Consider the following 25102-nt stretch of genomic DNA (forward strand, 5'->3'; position numbering starts at 1 on the left):
GATGGTTTTGCCGTGTTGTATGTGGCATAGAACACCCGATTCATTTCACGTCTGACAGGTGCGGTGGTATTGTTGTGTCCGCCACTGCTGACGTGGCAAGATGTAAAACGCGATCGTTATGGCACGAAAGGGGAAAAAAAACAACAAACGCTGATAATCTATCATGCCTGCGCTACTGTGCGGTGCGGTGCCGGTACGCATACTGAGCGCTAAACAATGGCAAACAAATGACCACGCATTATCATTAATCCTACGGGGTTGACTGTAATGCCACGGATCGAAAACGACATCAGGATGTGCATCATGCTGTCATTTCCTTGCTTCGGGTTTGTTTCATTTCAACAAACATCCAACGGGGGGGAAGCGAAATATCTGCCCAGCAATAGTAAACTTCGAACGCTTACTTGTGATAGTGGGATTTAAAAAGCGTTTAAAAATTAATTTCACAAACCCATGTGCTGTGTGCACCCACTCGACCCGGGAACGATCGGGTTACCAGTATGGCATCAACACGTGTTTTGTGTGATCATACCACCCGCGATCAACACCCCTAACTCCTTCACTGCACTGTTGCTATTGGGAACTTTGTGTGCGTTTTTTCTCTCTATCGGGTGCAAATATATGTAGTGAAAAAAGCGATTCATTTGTCACTGTGACCTTGAATTCGCTGTGGAGCGATAGGTAGCCGAGAAATTAACTTATGCACTTCTCTGCTTTGAAGTCACGTGCATTTAGGTGCACCGTACGAAGGTGTCTAAAATGACTGCTAAAATAAAAAAAAATATAAAACTGTTGATAAATGTGTGGAATTGATAGGAAATTACTTTTAGTATACGAAACCAAAAAGGCCGAGTCGAAACCCAGCTTCCCGGGATATTGAACAATGGATTCATCATTCCCGGTCCTCACCCGGGGTGCGGTAAATTTAACGCTTTTTATGCATAATGTCCGTTGCGATGGCAATCCGATACATCCCAGGTTACGGTGTATTCCGATCCCCTGCCCTAGCCGTTCCAATGAGTTCTCATTCTTTGGCAGATCAGTTTCCCAACAACATGGCCGGGAATGGGACCCGCTACAAACGGTCCCACTTCCGGTGTGGGATTGTGTGCCCCCTGTGCTTTACGTACTGCAGCAGATAGAATGCTCGTTTAGTGACATGAGCCATTGTTAAATCTAGCTGCAACGTAATGTTCGTCGCAGAGTATAGCTTAACCTATAACTATTCTATAGACGATCTCGTGTCGCCTACGCTACTGTTCACTACCTCACTCGTTAGCAATACTGACGGATCTGGTATCGTCTAGAGATGAGAATAACAACAAATTTTAGTGAGTCAACTCAGAGTGAATGAGTCGTTATTAGGAGTCAGCTCATTTAATGACTAATTTCGGAGTTACTCACTCATTTTACTCCCTCATGATTGATGCGACTTTATTGAAATAAGTTTCTTTTCACTCAAATAATGCTTTAAATAAAAAAAAGAATAAAAATAATAAAAAAATAAAAAAAATCTAAATTAGAAAATTTCCTGAGGCTATAGCCTTAACTTTTTATTGAGTAATTTAGCAAAATTTTATAAATTGATTTATTTTAATGCCAATTGGTTGAAATAAATTTCTTTTCACTCAAATAATGCTTTAAATAAAAAATAGAATAAAAAATAATAAAAAAAATCAAAAAATTTGAAAATTTCCTAAGGCTATAACTTTAGAACGAAACTCGTTCAATAAAACGTTTCAACTCACTATCTCACTCTTACTCAATTTGCACATCTCTAGTATCGTCTATTGATTTTCCTGCCTTGTATCTGATATCTACACTGATCAGTCCGTACACGTGCCTGAGGGTTTACAGAAGTTCCAGCTTTGAACCGTAATGAATATTTAACGTACATTAAGAATGCAATCGCTTAAATGCGTTTACGATATTCTAGATAGGATACAAAGCACTTGTAGTGGGTAAGTAATAACATGTGTTGAGAAGTCTATTTTTAAATCAACACACTTAAATTGGTATTATTTTATTCAGGAATTTTATAGTTTTTACAGTAATAAAGACGTATTTTATTTTTTTCAATCAAATTCCGAAAAAATATTGTTGATAAAACTATCACTTAAGCTATATTTTATCAAAAAAATACTATATTTTACCTCCGAAACTATGTCAATAAACATTTAGCAAGAGTTTTCTTTTTCTTACGGACCGGAGATGTTTACCCCCGGACGATCGATTAACAAACGGGTGGGAAAGACGCATTATTTCATTTGTGACGATGAAAACAACGAAGAAATTTTCCCAACCGGGTCCACTACCTCTCATCGTCTATCCGCTTATTCACACTCTAATGATGTTATGTGATGATCGTTCCAGGCTGTAACTGCTGCTAAAATTTTCGTTACCACCGAAAGTATGAAGTAATCGAAATGGAAAAGAAAAGGTAACGCTACGTCTACTTGCGCAGTCTGGCCAGTCCGGGAAGAAAAATGGTAAAGTGGCCATCGGACTGATTTATGTCGATCGTTCATGAAAGATTGTAAGTCATTCGCTTCTTTTTTGTTGTTGCTGTTGAGGCGCAAAAAAAAAGGTTAATGAGGTGTGTGAAGATGAAGCAAAAAGTTTGGAAGAAATGTATTAGAATATTAAAATCGTAATAGATGTCAGCGTTACCCGGTACGGCTAACGATCGATCCATACGAGTGAGCTTGATGATTTCAGCTATTGACTTAATAGCGACCCCAGCTATGGAACTGGAGCTTTCCTTACGCATGCGTCTTCCAGCTTACACCATCGGTAAGGCGAATCAATTTCGGCATCACCACCGTAATGCTGAACGAAGCGAGGTGATTTAATTACGGTTGATCTTTCTCACACACGCAACGCTACTTTGCGACCCTGCGCCGAGCTACCGGAAGCGGCGCTGTAAATGGTACCACGGTTCACAATTAGCAGCTCTCAGTCAGCCAGGGTGAGATGGAATACAGCGATGAGTAGATGAAGGAATACTCGATCATACGGAATCCCGAAGTGACGGGATTTTGATCATAGTACAAGAACGAACGTGTAGGCGCATTAGCACCATGATGGGAACAGTGCAGCGATTTAAATTTACACTCTACCGGTAATGGTTTTGAATTCATTTTCTTTCGCATCTTTGTACGTTGAGTGTATGCCGGATCGGAGAAAGTCACTCGCAAGCTATTTGCTGTTGAACTCAACCTAAACCTTGGTCAGTTCTTGATGTATACTAACATTGTCGTTTTATTGCCAGGTGGATTAAGATTGCGCACTGTCTATAGATAGAAGTTACATTTTACCCATTTTGGTGCCAATGTGTCTTGCTCGGTTGGCAATCTATTCAATCAATCTATGGGAACCCAAATTAATTCATCACATTTGATTGCTTTGAGGACAACTGTACGGGTGTGTTGTGATCATATGAGTGTATATTCTCAGTTACTTTGCCTACCTCCGCAGACCGTATAATTTTTTTTATTGTCGTTTCACTCTACTTTTAATTGACAAATTGTTTCTATTGCTTTAAACACTTCCTAACATCAAGCTTATTTGGTTACCTGGCACGTACACACTGTTCTATTTATTCCTGTTCTGAATGCTAAATAAGACCAGAGATTTATTGCTAGTTCATTGACTTAACGAGACTCTGAGTCCAATGTTGTTTTCTCAGTCCCAATGTTATGAACTTTGAATTGATGTTTGTTCAACTGCTTCCCCATCATAAAGGCGGCCGGACAGAGAGGACATTGGAACGGTTTTTCCTTCGTGTGGATGCGTCTATGTACTTTAAGATCTCCTGGCAAAGTGAATCGCTTTGAACAAAATTCACAACCATAAGCTCGCTTGTCTTGCTTATGCGTCAGTACATGATTTCGTAAGTGTGTAGCCTGTTTAAAGCGTCTGGCGCAAAATACACATTCGAATGCACGATGCTCCAAGCAGTTAAGCTTGTTCGTATGTTCTAGGAAAGACTCATCGGTATCAAACGATTCCTTGCATCTCGTACATATGGTGGTGCCCTTGCAATTGCCTCTAAATTCAGAATGTTTCCGTTCGCGATGTATTTGCAGCTGACGTGCGTAGATGAACGATTCGTTACAGTTTGTACAGCGGTACTTCTTCTCGTGCGTGTGCATTCGTGCAATATGTTTCTGCCGGTTACCGGACGATGAGAAGCGGCGATCGCAGCCGTACGTACAAGGGTACGGTTTATGTGCCAGATGAACTTTCCGATGTAGGTGCAGATGACTCGAGCTAGCACATTGCTTCTGGCAAATATCACAAATGTGTCTCCCATTTTGGGTTTTGTTCGAAACATGAAAGTTTCGATGCCATTCAAGTGTGGCCTGATTTGGGAATGTTGTTAAACATAGATCACATACGAAATGCTGTGGATGTTTGGTTGCAAGATGAACTTTGAGCTGCTTAATCGAGGAAAAACTATCGGTACATTGACGACAATGATTCCGAAGCATCGTGATTTTCTTCGCAACACCCAATTCATCTTCATGCAGCAATAACTGGTGTCGGGTTAGATGAGTTTTACATTTGAATTGTAAGTTGCACTTGTTACATACAATAACGGTTCCAATCGGTGCTAAGTCCATAATCTGGTACTGCGCCTCGTTGTTTAGTTGTGTGAGAATCGTTCCATCCGATGATGTTTCATGTATCTCTTCGTTGATTTCTGTAACCAGCTGATGATCGTTGTACAGGACAAGGTCCGTTTCCTCAAACACAGGCGGCAAAAACTCACTCGCTTCAAAGGTGACCTCCTTTGCGATAACGCTATTATCATTAACCGTGATCAGCGGCAACATATCACAAACATCATCTGCGTCTGCATCCGTGAACCAATTGAGGCACGGTCCTGCTGCACACATTTTGCGTCCACAAACGATTAATCTTCGACGGGAACTGGCGGCATACTGAAAATGGAAGCATCATTATAGAGTGGTATAACCATGGCTTATTTACCTACACTAAACAGATCTTTTTCTGTGTTCACCGCAGAGGTTTCTGTTGCAAATATACGTGACTCACATGATCGACCTGTTTATGCCATTACGTTGCCTGTTCACAGATCTCCGATATAAGTGGCTTTATTGCCATTTTCGGCGATCAACCACTCTCCAGAGAATTCCATTGCAGAGCGGCCACTAAAGGACACATTTTAATACACTTTTTATTGTCTGACTTCATGTTTTATCCACTTGGAAGGGGTATTTTGCCTGTTTGTACGACTGCGCGTAGATCTGGAGTTGTTTACAAACATATTCCAGTTTGACAGTTGTCCATTCCATCAGCATTCCATCAGATGTTAGTTGAAAAGGATTGGTCGCTTGGAGGACAAAGGTGGAACGATTTTTTAATATTTTCACGACAAATTAATTATTATTTTCTGTTCTTACACTTACCAATGTTTATTTTATTTTCGTGTAAAAGTACATAACTCCATAGTAACAAAAATATGTATTTTTTACCCATCTTTTTGACGTTTTAATTTTGACATTGAATTGTTGTGTTTTTTTTATGTCGTACAAAATCAAACGGTCAACTTGTGTTCGTGAGCTCTGGCGGATGCTATTGTTGTGTATACCTTCGCGCCGTTCGGTTCGGTGATTGGTGCTAAACCCGTGTTTCGTTCGCTTTCGCAAAGAAGATCAAAATAGACGTGCAGACGTTAGCTGAAATACGGACGATTTGCAGACGTTACCGTGTGTTTGATCCTCAAAAAAAGAAATATTCAATTTATCTAAAGTATCGGTACAAAAGCAGGATTGTGTCCCAAGGTGATGTCGGGTGGGCTGGAGAACATGCATCTCGAAAATGTTTGTCGCCTCTGTCTCACGGATGCCTCCGAGGCTGGAGACATGTTTCCGATCTTTCCGGTTCGCGGTGGAAATCCGCACAGTCCTACGTCTGTGGTGAATCGGATACTTCAGTGTACATCTTTGAGGGTAGGTACCTTTAATTGTGTGGTTCTGGAACGTACTTCAACGTGAAAATTCAGTGTTTTAAGTATGTTCCAAACAGATTGATTGCTCGGTTTTGATTCCTTTGGTACCTATGCTGAACGCATCTCAGCACAGCCAAAACCAGAAGGAAAAGTCATTACCATCACGAAAGACCGTGTACGAAAAGAAGATGGAGATGCGTTCATAGTTTCAATGGCCCTCAAGTTTACAGAGCACAGGCTCTCGTGTTGCCTTGTTAGTATTTCCTCGTCGTTTGCTATGCCTACCATATCCGTCAGAGTAGATGCGGTGTTCGATGTGCTCTCTCTTGGTCGTAGTACCAGTTGGAGCATACCGTGCTATGAATGTGATCTCGTATACCTTCGTCATGCAGTGTTGCTAGGTGTAAATGAAGAGCACTGATGTAACTGCTATGTAGAGGTGTACTTCAATTCAATCGAAGTAGGCCAGGTTTTAGATGGTGCTGTATCAAGACCTAAACCATTTTGTCGGTGTAGATTCGTTAGCTGACTTTCTATGACCTAAATAAGATATGTAAAGCAAGCATCAAGAACTGATTTTCAACCATGATTTTCCGCTATATGGTAAGGCACCCTGCCCTATTCGCTCTTTACCGTGGGTTCCTAGAAAACGGTTTGCATGCTCTATTCACTCTTTGCGATGTCAGTCTGCTTCGTCCATGATTTAGCTTTCGTGGAAAACGGTCCGCATAAATCGTCATCGAAAAGTTCCAATACAGCGAAACGTTCTTTCCTCCATCTGCATTTCTAAGAACGCTAACAATAATATAATAACTGTACTCTTCGAAGAATACAATATTGTGAAATGCGGTTCAGTTATATAAATTTTTATATGACGAAGGTGTGAGACACGGTAGTCTTCGGTAGCTGCGCTGGTCTTTCGCAGGACAGTACTGGATTGACTTTCCGGCTACTGTTAGCCATTAGATTGTTACACCAGGGAGAAGGATAAATGGGATATTTTGGAGCGAGTTAGAATCCTTTCCGGATCACCGGTATGGTAATTGTTTGAAATCTTTCTTGAAATCGGCGTTCCTTCAGTCCTGTTGATCGTTTAAATTATGGAGACCAGAAGAAGTATTCGCTTCGAGATCTGGTCCAAACGGGACGAAATATAGTCCAAATAATGTTCTGATTCACACAAGATCAGGTGCGGTGTCTTTTCCTTGTCTCTAGGCGTTCCTATGATCCTTTGCCTCGGCTTTCATTCTATCGTAAAGAAAAATGAAGTCTTGTTGTTCCTAATACGTCATCAGTTTAGTCGAAATCTGTCTTAAGAAGCTCTTTCTGTGAGCTAAATATTGTTCCAGTGCCTAAGATACGCTTATTGTCAGAACCCGATATACTTAAAGCGTCGGTTACGTTACCGCCAGGCATCGTAAACAGGTAGCAACAGCACGAGTCGTCGGAACTCGAGCAACTGTTCGATAGGGATTGTTCACTTTAGTGACATGCTCGAAGCAGCCGCTGATTCGACTGAGTCATCAAATACTACATCGAACGATCGCCAAGGTGTTGGTTGTTGTCGCTACCTAATACGATACAACTGAACCCCCATAACTGCAAGCAAATCAGAATAGGTCACTTATGCCGTCGACAATAAATAAATATAACAATAAGCTCTTGGAACGTTTTCAACCCCGAACGGAGACATTCTTCTGCACTGAGTGTAACGGTGTGTTACGGTGTACATATCACAGGAAGATCTTTTATATTTCGTACTATAGGATGACTTAAATGCCATTAAATTCCACTCATGCCATGTAGAGATCTTTAAGAACGTCTTCTAATAATGGAGAAGGTGTAGTATAAGAAAATTTAGAGTATTCAGAATAAACGGAAAATAGGAAGAATATTCATTTCAATTCGCATCCATAAACTCTGGGCAGTTTTTGTGGTAGCTGTAAACAGCTTCTACAGTTCCTCAGTTGTAAACAGTACCTACTAAACTATCATACACTGAAGGTCACTCACAAATAATTTATAAAAAATTATGTTCGGCAGCTTAGGCAATCTGATTATCTGATTATTAAAGAAGTATAACAAGGATAAAATAATTAAAATAGAGTAAACGTCTTATGATACATATATGTACAGTGAAATGTACAGTAAACGTACAGATTTTGTTGTAGCTTTTTGAGAGAAAGACGAAGCATATAATGGACGATAAACTCTTTTGTGAGGAAAGATAATTTCCCGTATCTCGGACGATAAAATTTGGAGCAAACGAGAGAGATTTACAGTTCTTTTTTAGAATCTGTTTCAGCCTTAGGTCATACTGTAGCATATAAGGATAGAAAGTTTTTAGGCTTACAGTTTAGGAACACTCCACAAGAAGCATATAGACTGCAAAAAATCCTTCCGTATCCTTTATTTGGATTAATAGTAATTTATACAATTATATTCCTATTTCTAGTTTTAATCCTCTTCTTAAATTAAAATCATAATCTATACTAAGTTTAGTAGTGTTTAAATAGGTAAATTAAATTAAATTAAGTGTTCGATTATCGGATATTCGATTATCGAAACTAATTTACTGATATTCGAGAATCTTTACACATTCTAACCAAAAAGCATGAAAACCCCGGTTCCATGCCGCTAAACAATTGGCAGATCCGTAAAACTAGAAACTTAGGAGCCCAGACATACGGCATCCAATACCCGTATCAATCGGCGGCTCGAAAACTTTGCCCTCGTGTGCTAACATACATAGACACACGGTAGATGCCGTTAACAATCGTTTGCTGTCCTTGTGCCTGCAGAAATTCCCCCCTGCAAAGCATCATCGTTGGCAGTCGTAGCACCAGAGACACAGACCACCAGCTGCAGGTAGAATCGAATGGATCCGTCGGATATGATGGTGCTGCTACAGAGTCACCGTATATCCCATCTTGATACACGAAAGGAGATACACCGATACGGACGGGGCAAGTACGCACGCGTTGCCATGTTGCCAGCACACACGATGAGCGAGAGAAAGACAGAGCAAAGATACCTCTGTCGTGGATTGTTGACGAAGGATCCTATTGCGACGATGGCATGAGAAGGAGAACAAAGAAGATGATTTTTCTTTGCGTGCAGTTCGCTTGGATTACCTTTTGCGCTTGGTGTGGTGTTCTCTCGCTTGCGCTACCAGCCTGCCGGGGACCGGTTCCTCTCGTCGTACGCATTTGGTCGGATCATGTGCTCTCGAAAACATCGGTTCCGAAACATGTGCATGTGGCCGTGCCTGCCGCTCTCCAGTCCAGCAAGACGAACTCCAGTGCCTTCGCTTGCCGAGTGTGGTTTCGTTGCTTCTCGCGCCCATCTTGCTCATCACTTCTCACTCCAAGCGCTATTGTATGCAGTCTCTGGTACATTGGGCCAAGCGTCCATTGCCTCCGTTTGCGTACGCTAAGTGCGCTAAGACTTGTGGAAACTACCAAACACGTCTCGATCTCGCTGCCACGCTGCCGAGTACCGGTACCGGCCGTATAGCATAGCTAGTCATCGTTGGCGCGGGCTTACACTGTTGCAGCGCACCGCAATTTCGAAGCCATCGGGCACATGAAGTTGTGAACGTGTTTTTCACTTCCTTTCCCTTTGCGGCCACTAACATCATGAACGGAAACGCCGACAGAAATGCTTCGCTGTGAATCTACAAGGGTTAAATCAACCCCCGTATCGCCTTCCCCCAATGGATGGGTGACTGATGGTGTAGGGTAGGGATCTGCAATCTCATGGCTACTTGTAGCTGATATGCACATTTTCAGATCTTGTGAAGGAACAGCGGAAGGTTTCAAGCAAATACATAAAGGCAGAAACTTTCTGTGTGCCTGTGTCTGGAATTGCCATTGAAATGGCAAGCATATCAGTTGAGTTTTCGATCTATTCGAAACATTCTGGATGCTTCTACTCATTCCGTCGCTGATGGTAAAAGATGTCGGAACTTAGTAAGCACACAAAGAAAGACATCATCGTCATCGTCATCATCGTCCCAGTATGATGACATCAGTTCGCATCTCAAAACCCCGACCTCAATCTCAAAGTCCCTGCAGGCAAGAAGAAGTGTTCGGCCGATACGGCTTCAAACCCACTCACAACGACGCAGCGCCACTAACGGTGGTAACGGTTCAGTCATTCCAAGCGCAATGGTAGAGACAACGCTCGAAGTTTTAAGTATGTGAGAGAGGGTTCCACACCGAGGGTCTGCTAGATGTGTATTTCAAGCTCGTACTGCGTTGCGAGGAGAGAGCAACCACGCAGCCGGGCAACGATTTCACTGCGTCTTTGCTCGGTTGGGAAAATAACGGCAACGTTGCTTTGCCGTGCGCTGTTGCTCGATGAGGGTTTGATTCTCCTACCCTCTCGCATCGACGGCGGACATCGACATCCTTATCGGGGTGGATCGTACACAGACTGTATGCAGCGAGCTATGCCAGACACTGTGTGTGCTGTGTGGCCTCGCCTGGTGCGACTTGAGCATGGTGGAATGTTCACGATGCCGTAAGACCCATGGTGAATGCAGCATGAAGATGGTGGACTTTATTTACCTTACACAAAGGAAAACGAAACTACCAATACACTACCATTCGCAGCTATATGATCTTGGCGTGAAATAAAATGCCGAGGATAGTAAATAATGGATGTTCAACAACTTGAGCCAACTACACTAGGATAATGAACAAAATTATGTCCTTTTGTACAGGAGGATCTTTTTACGTGGCCCAGTGTGCCAAATAGAAGCATTTTAACCATAACAGGGTCATTAAGTGTACCTCTGTGCTAGGAGGTAGAGCAACCGTGCACATAAAGCTGTACTGGTGCTATAAAACAGAACAGACGCCTGTCACCTGTCAACCCACATCGTCCGTCCACGCAGTATTACCTCATGCCTTCCCTTCCACGTCCATGAACGTCCGTTCCTTGTTGATGATGCTGTGCGGTAGATTTTGCTCTCAATGGTGCTGCTCTCCCAGGGTAGTGTTGCTCTTTTGCGTTGCCGGAGAAAAAAAAACCGACCGAGAACCATGTACGAAAATAATCGATAACTAACCCCAACTCGGTCAGCCATCATCTAGCAGCAGTGCCAAAAGTCGTCTCTTGTATGCTACGGCGTTGGTGTCTTGCTTGCTTGCGTGCTATTTGCCTTATGTTCAGCGTACTTAATACGGTTGGTTGGAGACGGTTGATGAGGCACGTATACCTTACCCGCGTTTGGCTCTACGCTTTTACTCCGGGGTTTTGCGATGATGGAAGGTTTGTGTGATGTGAACGTGCGAGGTCGACGTCTCTGCAGGACGCTTGCACATGTACTGTATATAGCGACGGTATAGAAGCAGCCAACGTTGACGCCGCTATGACGCTCGCGTAGGTGAATGTTGCCTTCAGTCCCTTGGGTACACTGCGGTAGAAGTTCTATTTTTGGTCGAGTCGTACACAGTCACTCTGCAGGCGTGTCGGGTAACAGCTTACCTCAGCTATATGATGGTACCAACGGCACAGCGATCGAGTTAATCGATTTTGTATGGAGTGTGCTAGCACACTGCTACCTCTGCAAGATTTATATGAATAAATGGCGATGGATCATTAGTTTTTGCTTATAAATATATTAATTATGTACGTTTTAAAATGATTTAGATTTTGTAATAGAATATAATTATATATCTTCAGTTTTATATTTTACTACTTTCACTTTACTTTTATATAACACAAGTTAAAATAGTGTATATATTGATATTTTTTATGAATTTTGGACAATCATCCATGCAAAATTGGACATATTTATACGAGCGTGAAATTTGTTCCATAGTGCCCTCATTTTTTCCATAGAGGAAAGAAATGGTTCTTCAACATACGTTCAACTTGTCGAGATTCCAAGTTTGTATTGAATATTTTTAACCTTGGAGCATTTTCTCAAAATCAGTACACTATGGCGGCTTTAATAGAAAAATTTCCAAATAATTGCTGGATTTATGGTTTATATTTGGAACATTATCGACACTACGACTCTTTCAAACTACAAAGAATGAAAGACAATTTATCACTCGGTAGTCTCACTACGGGCTAAAATATCGTTTGATACGATAATGCAATGTCTTCAGTTAATCGATACCGAAGCAACGCAATCCTTGTTGCAGTAAACCGGGAGAGGGGTTTGAAACATATTTCCCTGCCTACGACGACAAGGGGTCGTCCAGAGATGACTCAGATTATTCTGCGATCTCGCACATTTGCCAACAAATTCCCTGCTCTACGCGCGCTTTGACGAGGGTGGGTGTCAAATGGTCTCGAGATCTCGGTAATGCGTTTCGCCCAACCCCCCCAGTTCGACAACCGTAATCGTACGGGCTGAACTGTACGTACCCGAAAGTCCTAAAAACCGAACAGACACTCTCGAACTCGGTGGCGGTAGATTTACCCTTGAATTCGTCGTTTCGTCCCACACTCACCACGGCACCCGTTTGGTAGAGATTCTCTGAAACTTCTCTCATACCAAGAAAGCACAGAGGATTGAAAGGAATGAAAAAAATCTTGGCAAATAATTTGTTACCAAGCGCGCGCTGCACGGGTAGACAAACTCGTTGCAGATCCTTTATGGACGTCCGTCCCTAGTCACATGCTCACATTATTAGGATAGCGCAGGAACAAAAGCTGACAGATAAGGGATTTACTATGTGTAGAATGTTGGTGGAAAGAGCGGAAGGACTTCGGTTCTTGTTCAGCTAAAGATCTGTTAAGCATTCTCGAAAACCAATCTCCCCCCCCGAAAGAGACCCATCATTCGACTCTTGGTTGATGGTACCGTTTGCTTGTGTCTTGCTGATTGCGATACGAAAAACACGGGAGAGCAAAATTATTGGTCACGACAATGACGATGATGATGATGATGATGATGCTGGTGCTGACGGTATTCCAGTCTCGCTGGTTGAGAAGAAATGTTTTGCGGATAATGCGGCTCGAAAACGCCTTCGATGATAGGATGAACTAAAACATTTGTCGAAGCTTTTATTATTATGGATGGCTATTACCGCCAGGGCTTGTGGGGAGTTTTTTTTACACTTGTGTTAACATTAAAATATGCTAGAAAAAGAAATGTACTTAAATTTAGTTTATAATGAATAGTACGATCGTAATTAAAGGAAGATGTTTGCTTTTGTTTTGCGATTAAGTTAAAGTATTAATTTCAACTGATCAACTTAAACAATCAATTCGATCATGTCTCTTTTGAGGGTTTGACTGTAGTATCAAAAGGCAAAACCGGAACCGCCTCGTCATCAGTTCCGCTCTACGTTTAGTGCACCGTTGCTTCCACAGCTGGGACGCCTTCACTTCGGTTCGGTCTCTACTCTTCGACACCCTCCAGCAACGAAACTGGCAGAGCATCACAGTTTGAGAGATTGAATGATGAGGAAGCCTCTTGAACATGCCTGCGCTGCTACCATGACGTGCTTTTCGCGTACATTCATTGCAGCACAGCCGCACAGAACCGGTCAATCCCGTCCTAACCTAAGCGTTGCCTGCATCATCCCTGTCTACCTGTCCGCTTCCTTCTCCTCGCCCAGGCTTGTGATGATCCGTGGCAACCTCTCATCGTTAGGGAAGTTTGCTCCACGGAAAATTTGTAGAGCATGCGCAGAAGCATCATACTTTGCCGTTTTCCTACCGACTGGCCTTTGTAAATTGTATGGCGCTCGGGTTGGACTCGGTGTCGGGCAACATGGGAATGGGTGGAGATCTTCGTTCGTTGGTGTTTCTATCGCAGGTTAGCTCTGCCGTACACCGAAGCTTCTGTGCATAGTGGAACGGAGCTTAATCTAGGGGTCTTTTATGGGGTGTAGTCTGCCTAGTTAGAGGTAGAGCCTGTGTGCCTTGCTGTGATGGATGTTATCGCTTCTCCGATGCGCCGAGTTGGGAAACATCCAACCGAGTTTTTGGATTATCGATTGCTATCGGCAGATGGGTCTGGTTCGTGTTCTTTGGTGAAGCTTTCAGCTACCAAAAGCATATCTTCGCTGTGTGCGAGATTCAACGAACTTTAGAGACCAGATCCTTTCCTTTTTATCGATTATTTTTCTTTTGCTGTAGCTGGAGAAAATGTGTCGTTTGATTCGATGACCGATGTGGTAGAGGTGGAATATTCTTTTTGAAAAATATCCTTTTTTTTGATACGTTAGATCATTTAAAAATGAGATCTTGTTGCGTAATTTATTTTGAATCAACTAACATCCATCATCTTTACTCTTTACTTTTGCTATATTTTTTAATTTTTAGTGGGTAGTTCTTTAACACAATCATGGCTACAATATGTTATAAACAAAGAGATTTAACTGTGTTTAAAGTTGATTTTTTTAGAAGCCCTAAAGAGAGATGTAGGATAATAGAGGGAGAAGTAAATTCCTTTGAACGTAAAATGAGTAAGTGATGGTTCATATGACCTTGCTCTTACGTCTACCATCACTCACGAGCCTTGACCAACTGTTCCGGTTTTTTGTTCGGGAATAAATATTATGTGAAATGTGATACAATCCGTCGCCCACACAGAAATAATGCTCGTAATAATTCAACTTGCGTTGTTTATTATGTCTGTAATTTACAATTATTTTACTTTAAGATTTAGGATTAGTGAATAAATTTTGTCGTTGTTGTAATATGCACCGAAAATGGGAAATAGCATTTGCCTCGTAAGCGTCATTCAGCTGTAGAGCCACTGCTTCGTCCGGATGATGTTGGATAACGTAGGAGCTAACCGTATCCCAAGCTTGCAACACCTGCAGAATGTCTTCGGTTGATGGTGGGCTTCGTTTTTCCACTACTTCGGAAGCTATTTCTTGGCCCTCGGCTTTCTGTAACTCTTTAAGCTCTTCCGTGGATGGATCTTCCAGATGTTCCGCTAGGAGATCTTCGATGTCTTTGTTTTCAATGTCCAACCCTAAACAACTGGCCAGTGATACAAGCTCATCAACAGTTGGTTCTCTGCTGGTGCTGATATGAGCTGATTCTGAACATTCCACATCGGTCCAAAGCTTCTTCCAACCAGCATTTAACGTTCTCGCCGTAACTCCATTCCAAGCTTTGCCAATGATTTTAATACAGGTAACAACGTGAAAATGATGTTTCCAAAATTCTTCCAACGAAAGACTCGTTCCTTCCGTAGCATCGAAACAATGTTGAAAAAGTTCTTTCATGTATAACTTTTTGAAATTGCTTTTGACTTGGTGATCGATAGGTTGAAGCAGCGGAGTCGCAGTACAGGGAAGAAACTGTACCCTAATGAACTTAAATTCTTCCGGCAGCAGGTCTTGGAGGTTTTGTGGATGGCAAGGTGCATTATCCATAACGAGCAAAGCGTGCAGTGGTAGATTGTTTTCCAGCAAATATGTTTTCACACTAGGACAAAAAGTATGCCGTATCCAGTCAACGAAAGTGTCTCGCGTTATCAATGCCTTTTTTCTCGATCTCCACATCACGTTTAACGGCAGATTTTGGACTTTATTAGATTTAAACGGTTTGGAATTATCGGACTGATCAACGAGTAATGGTTTGATCTTCAAATCTCCACTCGCATTGGCACAAAGTAACAGCGTTAAACGGTCTTTCATGGACTTAGGATGTTGAGGATGCTTTTGTTCAGCCGTTAGGCATGCGATATTGGAAATTTTTTTCCAAAACAAACCAGTTTCGTTACAGCTGAAAATCTGCTGCGGTAAATATCCTCCTGTATGTACTAAATCATTGAATATTTTGACGAAATCGTTGGCAGCTTTCACGTTCGATCCACCAGCACCTTCACCATGTCGAATAACGTTGTAAATTCCGGTCCTTTTCTTAAACCTCTCGAACCACCCATTGCTTGCTTTGAACACCTCCGTGGATGTTGATGACGAAGGCAAATCTTCGACAATATCGTTGAATATACGTTTCGCCTTTTCGCAGATGCTGCACTGCGTAATGTTACCGCCTTGCTGTTGCTTTTCATTGATCCAAATTAGAAGCAACCGTTCGACATCGTCAATAACTTGCGACCGTTTCTCCGATCGTCGCGATACTCCTTTCGACACAGTGAGCGCCTTTAGCTTTTCCTTATCTTTAAGAATGCTGCAAATGGTGGACGTAGTACGGTTGTACTCACGCGCTAGTTTAATGACGCTCACACCATTTTCACGTTTTTCGATGATTTGCTTTTTCATTTCAATCGGTATTTTAATTCTTGTGAATTTGCCCGTTTCTTTATTTAGCTTTGGCATGTTTTTTTTTATTTATTTCAAAAATCAAACTCTCAAAAATCGAAGAAACGATGCTCACTGCACGAATGATGGCACTAACATGATATGCGACCGCACAACGTAACCGAACTTCTTCTGCAAACCGATTGTTTGCCTGTCTCAACGACGGAACTTAGCAGCAGCAGCAAAAAACAAAGCATAAAATGTTGTTCAGAGAGCCCAACTGCTCGTTATGCGAGATTTTGCTCTTCGAAAGTGTGTTTATGCTCATAGCATTTCGGTTTGCGCTCGTTAGGCGAAACACTTGTTAAAAGGGGAACTCGTTATGAGAGGGATGGTTGTATGTATTATGATTCTCTCTTTCTCTTTTTTTCTGATGTTTAACTAATGTTTCGAGTTGTGTAACAGTTAGATTTATTAACTCATTTATTCGTTCAAAGGGATAAGCAATTTCCCAAGTTAGCGATAGTGTAAGATCTATACACCCATTTTACATCTTATTTATTTCCCTTTTTGTACACTTAACTAGATAGTAAAAGTCCGTCCGGATCGCCAATCTTTAACTTGTGGTCGATAGATGGTGCCAATGGCTACATTTTCTTCTTGGACGGCCATGCCCTCAGATGTCTGTGCCAGAAGTTATTCGAGGAACCAAGTTCCGTACCCTGTTTGAGAAAATGTAAAATTTTCTTCATTTTTGAGTAATTTAGCAAAATTTATAAATATGACATATTTTAATGCGAATTTTGTTGCAATAAGTTTCTTTTCACTTAAATAATGCTTTAAATTAAAAAAAGAATAAAAAATCAGAAAAAAATTTAAAAAAAAATTTTCACTCGAAAATTTCATAAGGGGTACCCCTTGCCATTTTTTTTGAGAAATTTTGCAAAAAAAATGAAATTGATTTATTTTAATGCCAATTGGTTGCAATGAGTTTCTTTTCACTCAAATAATGCTTTAAATTAAAAAAAGAGTAAAAAATCAGAAAAAATTAAAAAAATATAAAAATTTGAAAATTTCATAAGGCTCATTTTTGCACCAACTTTTGCCTATAACTCGGTCAGTATCCAACGGATCGCCAATCTTTAACCTGTGGTCGATAGATGGCACCAATGGCTATATTTCCTTCTTGGACGGCAATGCCCTCAGATGTCTGTGCCAGAAGTTATTCGAGGAACAAAGTTCCTTACCCTGTTTGAGAAAATGTAAAATTTTCCTCATTTTTGCACCAAATTTTGCCCATAACTCGGTCGGTATCCAACGGATCGCCAATCTTTAACTTGTGGTCGATAGATGGCACCAATGGCTACATTTTCTTCTTGGACGGCCTCGCCCTCAGATGTCTGTGCCAGAAGTTATTCGAGGAACAAAGTTCCTTACCCTGTTTGAGAAAATGTAAAATTTTCCTCATTTTTGCACCAAATTTTGCCCATAACTCGGTTGGTATCCAACGGATCGCCAATCTTTAACTTGTGGTCGATAGATGGCACCAATGGCTACATTTTCTTCTTGGACGGCCATGCCCTCAGATGTCTATGCCAGAAGTTATTCGAGGAACAAAGTTCCTTACCCTGTTTGAGAAAATGTAAAATTTTCCTCATTTTTGCACCAAATTTTGCCCATAACTCGGTCGGTATCCAACGGATCGCCAATCTTTAACTTGTGGTCGATAGATGGCACCAATGGCTACATTTTCTTCTTGGACGGCCTTGCCTTCAGATGTCTGTGCCAGAAGTTATTCGAGGAACCAAGTTCCCTACCCTGTTTGAGAAAATGTAAAATTTTCTTCATTTTTGAGTAATTTAGCAAAATTTATAAATATGATATATTTTAATGCGAATTTTGTTGCAATAAGTTTCTTTTCACTTAAATAATGCTTTAAATTAAAAAAAAGAGTAAAAAATCGGAAAAAAATTTAAAAAAAAATTTTCACTCGAAAATTTCATAAGGGGTACCCCTTGCCATTTTTTTGAGAAATTTTGCAAAAAAAATGAAATTGATTTATTTTAATGCCAATTGGTTGCAATGAGTTTCTTTTCACTCAAATAATGCTTTAAATTAAAAAAAGAGTAAAAAATCAGAAAAAATTAAAAAAATATAAAAATTTGAAAATTTCATAAGGCTCATTTTTGCACCAACTTTTGCCTATAACTCGGTCAGTATCCAACGGATCGCCAATCTTTAACCTGTGGTCGATAGATGGCACCAATGGCTACATTTCCTTCTTGGACGGCCATGCCCTCAGATGTCTGTGCCAGAAGTTATTCGAGGAACCAAGTTCCTTACCCTGTTTGAGAAAATGTAAAGTTTTCCTCATTTTTGCACCAAATTTTGCCCATAACTCGGTCGGTATCCAACGGATCGCCAATCTTTAACTTGTGGTCGATAGATGGCACCAATGGCTACATTTTCTTCTTGGACGGCCTTGCCTTCAGATGTCTGTGCCAGAAGTTATTCGAGGAACCAAGTTCCCTACCCTGTTTGAGAAAATGTAAAATTTTCTTCATTTTTGAGTAATTTAGCAAAATTTATAAATATGATATATTTTAATGCAAATTTTGTTGCAATAAGTTTCTTTTCACTTAAATAATGCTTTAAATTAAAAAAAGAATAAAAAATCAGAAAAAAATTAAAAAAAAATTTCCACTCGAAAATTTCATAAGGGGTACCCCTTGCCATTTTTTTGAGAAATTTTGCAAAAAAAATTAAATTGATTTATTTTGATGCCAATTGGTTGCAATGAGTTTCTTTTCACTCAAATAATGCTTTAAATTAAAAAAAGAGTAAAAAATCTGAAAAAATTAAAAAAATATAAAAATTTGAAAATTTCATAAGGGTCATTTTTGCACCAAATTTTGCCCATAACTCGGTCGGTATCCAACAGATCGCCAATCTTTAACTTGTGGTCGATAGATGGCACCAATGGCTACATTTTCTTCTTGGACGGCCTTGCCTTCAGATGTCTGTGCCAGAAGTTATTCGAGGAACCAAGTTCCCTACCCTGTTTGAGAAAATGTAAAATTTTCCTCATTTTTGCCCCAAATTTTGCCCATAACTCGGTCGGTATCCAACGGATCGCCAATCTTTAACTTGTGGTCGATAGATGGCACCAATGGCTACATTTCCTTCTTGGACGGCCATGCCCTCAGATGTCTGTGCCAGAAGTTATTCGAGGAACAAAGTTCCTTACCCTGTTTGAGAAAATGTAAAATTTTCCTCATTTTTGCACCAAATTTTGCCCATAACTCGGTCGGTATCCAACGGATCGCCAATCTTTAACTTGTGGTCGATAGATGGCACCAATGGCTACATTTTCTTCTTGGACGGCCTTGCCTTCAGATGTCTGTGCCAGAAGTTATTCGAGGAACCAAATTCCCTACCCTGTTCGAGAAAATGTAAAATTTTCCTCATTTTTGCCCCAAATTTTGCCCATAACTCGGTCGGTATCCAACGGATCGCCAATCTTTAACTTGTGGTCGATAGATGGCACCAATGGCTACATTTTCTTCTTGGACGGCCTCGCCCTCAGATGTCTGTGCCAGAAGTTATTCGAGGAACCAAGTTCCCTACCCTGTTTGAGAAAATGTAAAATTTTCTTCATTTTTGAGTAATTTAGCAAAATTTATAAATATGATATATTTTAATGCGAATTTTGTTGCAATAAGTTTCTTTTCACTTAAATAATGCTTTAAATTAAAAAAAAGAGTAAAAAATCGGAAAAAAATTTAAAAAAAAATTTTCACTCGAAAATTTCATAAGGGGTACCCCTTGCCATTTTTTTGAGAAATTTTGCAAAAAAAATGAAATTGATTTATTTTAATGCCAATTGGTTGCAATGAGTTTCTTTTCACTCAAATAATGCTTTAAATTAAAAAAAGAGTAAAAAATCAGAAAAAATTAAAAAAATATAAAAATTTGAAAATTTCATAAGGCTCATTTTTGCACCAACTTTTGCCTATAACTCGGTCAGTATCCAACGGATCGCCAATCTTTAACCTGTGGTCGATAGATGGCACCAATGGCTACATTTCCTTCTTGGACGGCCATGCCCTCAGATGTCTGTGCCAGAAGTTATTCGAGGAACCAAGTTCCTTACCCTGTTTGAGAAAATGTAAAGTTTTCCTCATTTTTGCACCAAATTTTGCCCATAACTCGGTCGGTATCCAACGGATCGCCAATCTTTAACTTGTGGTCGATAGATGGCACCAATGGCTACATTTTCTTCTTGGACGGCCTCGCCCTCAGATGTCTGTGCCAGAAGTTATTCGAGGAACAAAGTTCCTTACCCTGTTTGAGAAAATGTAAAATTTTCCTCATTTTTGCACCAAATTTTGCCCATAACTCGGTTGGTATCCAACGGATCGCCAATCTTTAACTTGTGGTCGATAGATGGCACCAATGGCTACATTTTCTTCTTGGACGGCCATGCCCTCAGATGTCTATGCCAGAAGTTATTCGAGGAACAAAGTTCCCTACCCTGTTCGAGAAAATGTAAAATTTTCTTCATTTTTTAGTAATTCAGCAAAATTTATAAATATGATATATTTTAATGCGAATTTTGTTGCAATAAGTTTCTTTTCACTTAAATAATGCTTTAAATTAAAAAAAGAATAAAAATTCAGAAAAAAATTTAAAAAAAAATTTCCACTCGAAAATTTCATAAGGGGTACCCCTTGCCATTTTTTTGAGAAATTTTGCAAAAAAAATTAAATTGATTTATTTTGATGCCAATTGGTTGCAATGAGTTTCTTTTCACTCAAATAATGCTTTAAATTAAAAAAAGAGTAAAAAATCAGAAAAAATTAAAAAAATATAAAAATTTGAAAATTTCATAAGGGTCATTTTTGCACCAAATTTTGCCCATAACTCGGTCGGTATCCAACGGATCGCCAATCTTTAACTTGTGGTCGATAGATGGCACCAATGGCTACATTTCCTTCTTGGACGGCCATGCCCTCAGATGTCTGTGCCAGAAGTTATTCGAGGAACCAAGTTCCGTACCCTGTTTGAGAAAATGTAAAATTTTCTTCATTTTTGAGTAATTTAGCAAAATTTATAAATATGACATATTTTAATGCGAATTTTGTTGCAATAAGTTTCTTTTCACTTAAATAATGCTTTAAATTAAAAAAAGAATAAAAAATCAGAAAAAAATTTAAAAAAAAATTTTCACTCGAAAATTTCATAAGGGGTACCCCTTGCCATTTTTTTTGAGAAATTTTGCAAAAAAAATGAAATTGATTTATTTTAATGCCAATTGGTTGCAATGAGTTTCTTTTCACTCAAATAATGCTTTAAATTAAAAAAAGAGTAAAAAATCAGAAAAAATTAAAAAAATATAAAAATTTGAAAATTTCATAAGGCTCATTTTTGCACCAACTTTTGCCTATAACTCGGTCAGTATCCAACGGATCGCCAATCTTTAACCTGTGGTCGATAGATGGCACCAATGGCTACATTTCCTTCTTGGACGGCCATGCCCTCAGATGTCTGTGCCAGAAGTTATTCGAGGAACCAAGTTCCTTACCCTGTTTGAGAAAATGTAAAGTTTTCCTCATTTTTGCACCAAATTTTGCCCATAACTCGGTCGGTATCCAACGGATCGCCAATCTTTAACTTGTGGTCGATAGATGGCACCAATGGCTACATTTTCTTCTTGGACGGCCTCGCCCTCAGATGTCTGTGCCAGAAGTTATTCGAGGAACAAAGTTCCTTACCCTGTTTGAGAAAATGTAAAATTTTCCTCATTTTTGCACCAAATTTTGCCCATAACTCGGTTGGTATCCAACGGATCGCCAATCTTTAACTTGTGGTCGATAGATGGCACCAATGGCTACATTTTCTTCTTGGACGGCCATGCCCTCAGATGTCTATGCCAGAAGTTATTCGAGGAACAAAGTTCCCTACCCTGTTCGAGAAAATGTAAAATTTTCTTCATTTTTTAGTAATTCAGCAAAATTTATAAATATGATATATTTTAATGCGAATTTTGTTGCAATAAGTTTCTTTTCACTTAAATAATGCTTTAAATTAAAAAAAGAATAAAAATTCAGAAAAAAATTTAAAAAAAAATTTCCACTCGAAAATTTCATAAGGGGTACCCCTTGCCATTTTTTTGAGAAATTTTGCAAAAAAAATTAAATTGATTTATTTTGATGCCAATTGGTTGCAATGAGTTTCTTTTCACTCAAATAATGCTTTAAATTAAAAAAAGAGTAAAAAATCAGAAAAAATTAAAAAAATATAAAAATTTGAAAATTTCATAAGGGTCATTTTTGCACCAAATTTTGCCCATAACTCGGTCGGTATCCAACGGATCGCCAATCTTTAACTTGTGGTCGATAGATGGCACCAATGGCTACATTTCCTTCTTGGACGGCCATGCCCTCAGATGTCTGTGCCAGAAGTTATTCGAGGAACCAAGTTCCGTACCCTGTTTGAGAAAATGTAAAATTTTCTTCATTTTTGAGTAATTTAGCAAAATTTATAAATATGACATATTTTAATGCGAATTTTGTTGCAATAAGTTTCTTTTCACTTAAATAATGCTTTAAATTAAAAAAAGAATAAAAAATCAGAAAAAAATTTAAAAAAAAATTTTCACTCGAAAATTTCATAAGGGGTACCCCTTGCCATTTTTTTTGAGAAATTTTGCAAAAAAAAATGAAATTGATTTATTTTAATGCCAATTGGTTGCAATGAGTTTCTTTTCACTCAAATAATGCTTTAAATTAAAAAAAGAGTAAAAAATCAGAAAAAATTAAAAAAATATAAAAATTTGAAAATTTCATAAGGCTCATTTTTGCACCAACTTTTGCCTATAACTCGGTCAGTATCCAACGGATCGCCAATCTTTAACCTGTGGTCGATAGATGGCACCAATGGCTATATTTCCTTCTTGGACGGCAATGCCCTCAGATGTCTGTGCCAGAAGTTATTCGAGGAACAAAGTTCCTTACCCTGTTTGAGAAAATGTAAAATTTTCCTCATTTTTGCACCAAATTTTGCCCATAACTCGGTCGGTATCCAACGGATCGCCAATCTTTAACTTGTGGTCGATAGATGGCACCAATGGCTACATTTTCTTCTTGGACGGCCTCGCCCTCAGATGTCTGTGCCAGAAGTTATTCGAGGAACAAAGTTCCTTACCCTGTTTGAGAAAATGTAAAATTTTCCTCATTTTTGCACCAAATTTTGCCCATAACTCGGTTGGTATCCAACGGATCGCCAATCTTTAACTTGTGGTCGATAGATGGCACCAATGGCTACATTTTCTTCTTGGACGGCCATGCCCTCAGATGTCTATGCCAGAAGTTATTCGAGGAACAAAGTTCCTTACCCTGTTTGAGAAAATGTAAAATTTTCCTCATTTTTGCACCAAATTTTGCCCATAACTCGGTCGGTATCCAACGGATCGCCAATCTTTAACTTGTGGTCGATAGATGGCACCAATGGCTACATTTTCTTCTTGGACGGCCTTGCCTTCAGATGTCTGTGCCAGAAGTTATTCGAGGAACCAAGTTCCCTACCCTGTTTGAGAAAATGTAAAATTTTCTTCATTTTTGAGTAATTTAGCAAAATTTATAAATATGATATATTTTAATGCGAATTTTGTTGCAATAAGTTTCTTTTCACTTAAATAATGCTTTAAATTAAAAAAAAGAGTAAAAAATCGGAAAAAAATTTAAAAAAAAATTTTCACTCGAAAATTTCATAAGGGGTACCCCTTGCCATTTTTTTGAGAAATTTTGCAAAAAAAATGAAATTGATTTATTTTAATGCCAATTGGTTGCAATGAGTTTCTTTTCACTCAAATAATGCTTTAAATTAAAAAAAGAGTAAAAAATCAGAAAAAATTAAAAAAATATAAAAATTTGAAAATTTCATAAGGCTCATTTTTGCACCAACTTTTGCCTATAACTCGGTCAGTATCCAACGGATCGCCAATCTTTAACCTGTGGTCGATAGATGGCACCAATGGCTACATTTCCTTCTTGGACGGCCATGCCCTCAGATGTCTGTGCCAGAAGTTATTCGAGGAACCAAGTTCCTTACCCTGTTTGAGAAAATGTAAAGTTTTCCTCATTTTTGCACCAAATTTTGCCCATAACTCGGTCGGTATCCAACGGATCGCCAATCTTTAACTTGTGGTCGATAGATGGCACCAATGGCTACATTTTCTTCTTGGACGGCCTTGCCTTCAGATGTCTGTGCCAGAAGTTATTCGAGGAACCAAGTTCCCTACCCTGTTTGAGAAAATGTAAAATTTTCTTCATTTTTGAGTAATTTAGCAAAATTTATAAATATGATATATTTTAATGCAAATTTTGTTGCAATAAGTTTCTTTTCACTTAAATAATGCTTTAAATTAAAAAAAGAATAAAAAATCAGAAAAAAATTAAAAAAAAATTTCCACTCGAAAATTTCATAAGGGGTACCCCTTGCCATTTTTTTGAGAAATTTTGCAAAAAAAATTAAATTGATTTATTTTGATGCCAATTGGTTGCAATGAGTTTCTTTTCACTCAAATAATGCTTTAAATTAAAAAAAGAGTAAAAAATCTGAAAAAATTAAAAAAATATAAAAATTTGAAAATTTCATAAGGGTCATTTTTGCACCAAATTTTGCCCATAACTCGGTCGGTATCCAACAGATCGCCAATCTTTAACTTGTGGTCGATAGATGGCACCAATGGCTACATTTTCTTCTTGGACGGCCTTGCCTTCAGATGTCTGTGCCAGAAGTTATTCGAGGAACCAAGTTCCCTACCCTGTTTGAGAAAATGTAAAATTTTCCTCATTTTTGCCCCAAATTTTGCCCATAACTCGGTCGGTATCCAACGGATCGCCAATCTTTAACTTGTGGTCGATAGATGGCACCA

At 39.4% G+C, this 25102-nt stretch overlaps 3 protein-coding genes across 3 annotated transcripts in view; 1 reads left to right on the forward strand and 2 right to left on the reverse strand.

The window, feature by feature from the left end:
* Positions 1–3201: 3201 nt before the first annotated feature.
* Positions 3202–5254, reverse strand: LOC125768397 (zinc finger protein 271-like). Its single transcript, XM_049436002.1, has 2 exons — positions 5062–5254; positions 3202–4946 (listed from the first exon to the last, which is right to left on the reverse strand). The coding sequence occupies exon 2, from the start codon at positions 4899–4901 to the stop codon at positions 3654–3656; it is 1248 nt and encodes a 415-aa protein (XP_049291959.1). The 5' UTR covers positions 4902–4946; positions 5062–5254; the 3' UTR covers positions 3202–3653.
* Positions 5255–5603: 349 nt separating this feature from the next.
* LOC125768366 (zinc finger protein hangover-like) overlaps positions 5604–25102 on the forward strand; it is a 30938-nt gene continuing 11439 nt past the window's right edge. Inside the window, exon 1 of the mRNA XM_049435909.1 lies at positions 5604–5978. Coding sequence (XP_049291866.1) covers positions 5814–5978 — 165 coding nt within the window. The 5' untranslated portion in view covers positions 5604–5813. The remainder of the gene's footprint in view (positions 5979–25102) is intronic.
* Positions 13716–16718, reverse strand: LOC125768373 (tigger transposable element-derived protein 1-like). Its single transcript, XM_049435937.1, has one exon. The coding sequence runs from the start codon at positions 16240–16242 to the stop codon at positions 14605–14607; it is 1638 nt and encodes a 545-aa protein (XP_049291894.1). The 5' UTR covers positions 16243–16718; the 3' UTR covers positions 13716–14604.

The sequence above is a fragment of the Anopheles funestus genome, chromosome 3RL, assembly GCF_943734845.2.
Source record: "Anopheles funestus chromosome 3RL, idAnoFuneDA-416_04, whole genome shotgun sequence".
NCBI classification, from domain to species: Eukaryota; Metazoa; Arthropoda; class Insecta; order Diptera; family Culicidae; genus Anopheles; species Anopheles funestus.

Coding starts and splice junctions, on each gene's coding strand:
- LOC125768397 (XM_049436002.1), bottom strand. CDS start 4,901: ATGTGTGCAGCAGGACCGTGCCTCAATTGGTTCACGGATGCAGACGCA.
- LOC125768373 (XM_049435937.1), bottom strand. CDS start 16,242: ATGCCAAAGCTAAATAAAGAAACGGGCAAATTCACAAGAATTAAAATA.